General features: G+C 44.8%; 1 protein-coding gene across 1 annotated transcript; it reads right to left on the bottom strand.

Annotated features, from left to right (window-relative positions):
* Positions 1–147: 147 nt before the first annotated feature.
* SARC_09143 (hypothetical protein) lies at positions 148–1,304 on the bottom strand (the record flags this gene model as incomplete). The annotated part of the gene is made up of 3 exons (XM_014296856.1): positions 148–270; positions 340–663; positions 1,044–1,304. The coding sequence occupies 3 exons, from the start codon at positions 1,302–1,304 to the stop codon at positions 148–150; spliced, it is 708 nt and encodes a 235-aa protein (XP_014152331.1).
* Between the last annotated feature and the right edge of the window lie 1,790 nt (positions 1,305–3,094).

The following is a 3,094-nucleotide window of genomic DNA, read 5'->3' as shown; positions in this document are numbered from 1 at the left end:
TATATAACTTTACCGTTAGATGGACGAAAACTATATTCATCCTTGACCCCACCTACCGCGCCAGTAGCCTCTAAATCCTTTTAAATTCCTAGTTCAGTACATCCCACTGACTGCGCCCCGCTAGGTACTAAAACAAAAACGAATATGTCATAATAATAATAAATACTTCCACATACACCTATCGGAGGGCAAACATTCGCCTTTAACCACAGCTGCAGCGCTATTAGCACCTATAGCCTCATCCGCACGCAGTTTGGCACTCTGCACCAGCTACACCCCACTATTCACCGTAACACGAAAGACCAAACATTAAAGACACACAAACCTATACACACTTACCGGTTGACGAATATCAGCCAACTTATCATTGACCATATCCGCACCAGCCTCATCAACTCCGGTACTCTCCACTAGCTGCACCCCTCCATGCACCACAACCCCTTCATCTTCCGCTGCCAGTGATTGTGCTGTGGCAAGCGCTAGAGTTTCGGGGGAGAGACGAGTAGGCGTGACAGTGTGGGTGGATGTTTGCCCTGTGGCGGCCCTGTCCTCTTCGGTTTGGGTCAGGGCCGGAAGATCTCTGAGTTCGAGTGGGGTATCGTAGCCGCCGTGCTGGGAGTCTAGGGTGTCTCCGAGTTGATCGCCAATGAGAGACAAAGTTTCCTAATGTCATATGATGCGTGTGACATTAGGGAGAATCGAAATGCGACAGTGGTCACTAACTATTTACAGAATCGTCATCTGAGGAGAGATAAATCACAAGCCTAAACCCTTATACTCTAAACATCCCGTCCTTACTTTCTACAAGAATAAATAAATATCAATCAAGTTTGAATACCATAAAGCTCCAGGACCAACTTATAGCTCACGCTCCCACTTATTCACCGCTTCATCGTACAAGATAGAATATATATAATCTTGCGTCTAAAAAATACAAAAGCTACATGGCCTATAGCTTCATCGTAAGAGTGTGTTTGAAGCAAAAGCCATGCACCCTAAACCCCTAGCAACCTCCAAATTATTTAGCTCACGCTCCCACACACCGCTTCATCGTACGAGAAGAACGAGTCACCACTCAGCGAATCGCAGGACATTGAGACCGAGTTGCGCTGTCTGCTTGCTGCCCCAATCCTTCCCCTGGGTAGCTCGGCCAAACTCTCGTACGAGTCTATGGCATCGTACAGGCAGTCTATGATACTGTTCACGTGGCGAGCAGACCTCCCGCTAGCGACATTACGCTTGATGAGCGTCCATGTCTTCAACCCTTGGATCAGCGCATGATATCCTGCTTGTGAGGCGACCATGGTGTATATGATGGAATAAGTGGGTGGGGGGGATACGATACAGTGACGCTCCTAGATGTCTACTCACTACAAAAACCAGATTTATCAGTATTGCGGCTGTGTGTACAGTGTACTTGCTCGGCATACGTAAGCGCGTGAGTGAAAGCCTGTGCGTATACTTGTACATGTGTGCGTGTGTATTTGTGCGTTCGTGCGTCTTTATACGTGTATGTGCATGTAATAATACGACAAGCAACAATAAGGAGTTTGGCAGAGCGGTAGTCGCATACGAACATGTGTGCGGAGCCATGCTCCAGTCACATCTAGAATAATGAGTACTTTACAGCATTAGCGATGATATGCTAAACACGGACAGGTGTCGTCGAACGACGACGGTTAGTGATGGATGCTCTGGACATGACATCGACGAACCTGATGATAATCCCTTCATCGCCGGAGAAAGCTGTCCAAAACAACAATGGGACACAAGCCTTCAAATAATGAAAGAAATGTCACACATTAAGTGTAATCGAAGTACGCACGAAACACACTACGTTGAAGTACACACTGAACGCATTCGTAAATGCGCTCTATGAACCCATATACACTAGCACAAACACACAAACATGTTTGTCCAGGTCATGCATACACACACATATACATTCCCGGGTAAGTACACACATATGTATTACTCTGATAATACACGCACATGAATGTAATCCTGGCATATAAACACATATAAGTGTACCTTGGTCGAATTCTACGGACACTTCTCGCGAAGCCGCTGTCTGTGTTCGTCGCGCAGCGTACAACAGACCCAACGAACAGGCCATGAGCCCTGCCGACAAAGAGAGGACATGGGTGCTGTTGCCCTAGTGAAGGCCAAATTGTGATAAGTTGGTAGAGACAAAAATAGGCCAGGATATTAGAGAACTGTCTGGGGATGCGTCATCACAGATTGTTAAGAGAGTGAGGAGATGATGTACGAAAGTCGTGAATCGTGGGTTCCTGGACGTATGTGGGAACTATGCCTATCGCTGCGATTGTGTGCGGAAACCACTGATCGCGAATGCTTGCAAGCTAGGTGGCGGTCTCGATACATCCGCGCTAGATTGATTCACACAGTGTGTTTGGGAGGAACAGATGCATAGTTCGTGACAGTCAGTCCTCGTCTTCAAGCGAAGAAACAAAGCAAAGAAACAAAGCAAAGCAACAAATAATAGAAGCAACAACTGATAAACATGTCAACCGTACAGGCACATGGTACCGCCGAGGCAGCAATGATTTGGTAATGTGGAGTAAGTTTGTACCCTTATGTAACTAACTATATGTGTGTTCTGATCTCTGGATTGTAAAATATCTGCCTGCAAAGAAATATATGCAATTTTTCCCATACCAGTTCACCTATCTTTCGCACTTTATCATAATTCAATTGACCACTAAACTACATATCATTGACATGAAATATGCTAACCACTGCCGCTAGGCTTGTAGTAAACTTGAAACTTTCCGTACATGTAGGCGCTGCAAAACTACACCACGTAATCGCACATGTCACATGGCACATAGCCGGATGTCTTACTTCTACACACCAGTGATATAAAAAACCCCATTTGTGTCGCGGCAGCAAGCCCTTCCAGGTATTCAATGAAGAAACAAAAAGGAGTTTCCCAGTATCAGTATCCAAATAGTTGAGAACCCTAGGAATACAAATATATATAGTAAGAATATGCATATATATGTATATATATATGTATATATATATATATATATATATATATATATATGTGTGTGTGTGTGTGTGTAGTCGT

This window comes from Sphaeroforma arctica (assembly GCF_001186125.1).
Source record: "Sphaeroforma arctica JP610 unplaced genomic scaffold supercont1.895, whole genome shotgun sequence".
Taxonomy (NCBI): Eukaryota; class Ichthyosporea; order Ichthyophonida; genus Sphaeroforma; species Sphaeroforma arctica.
The sequence above is the reverse complement of the archived record's forward strand: the minus strand, read 5'-3'. Positions and strand labels throughout refer to the sequence as shown.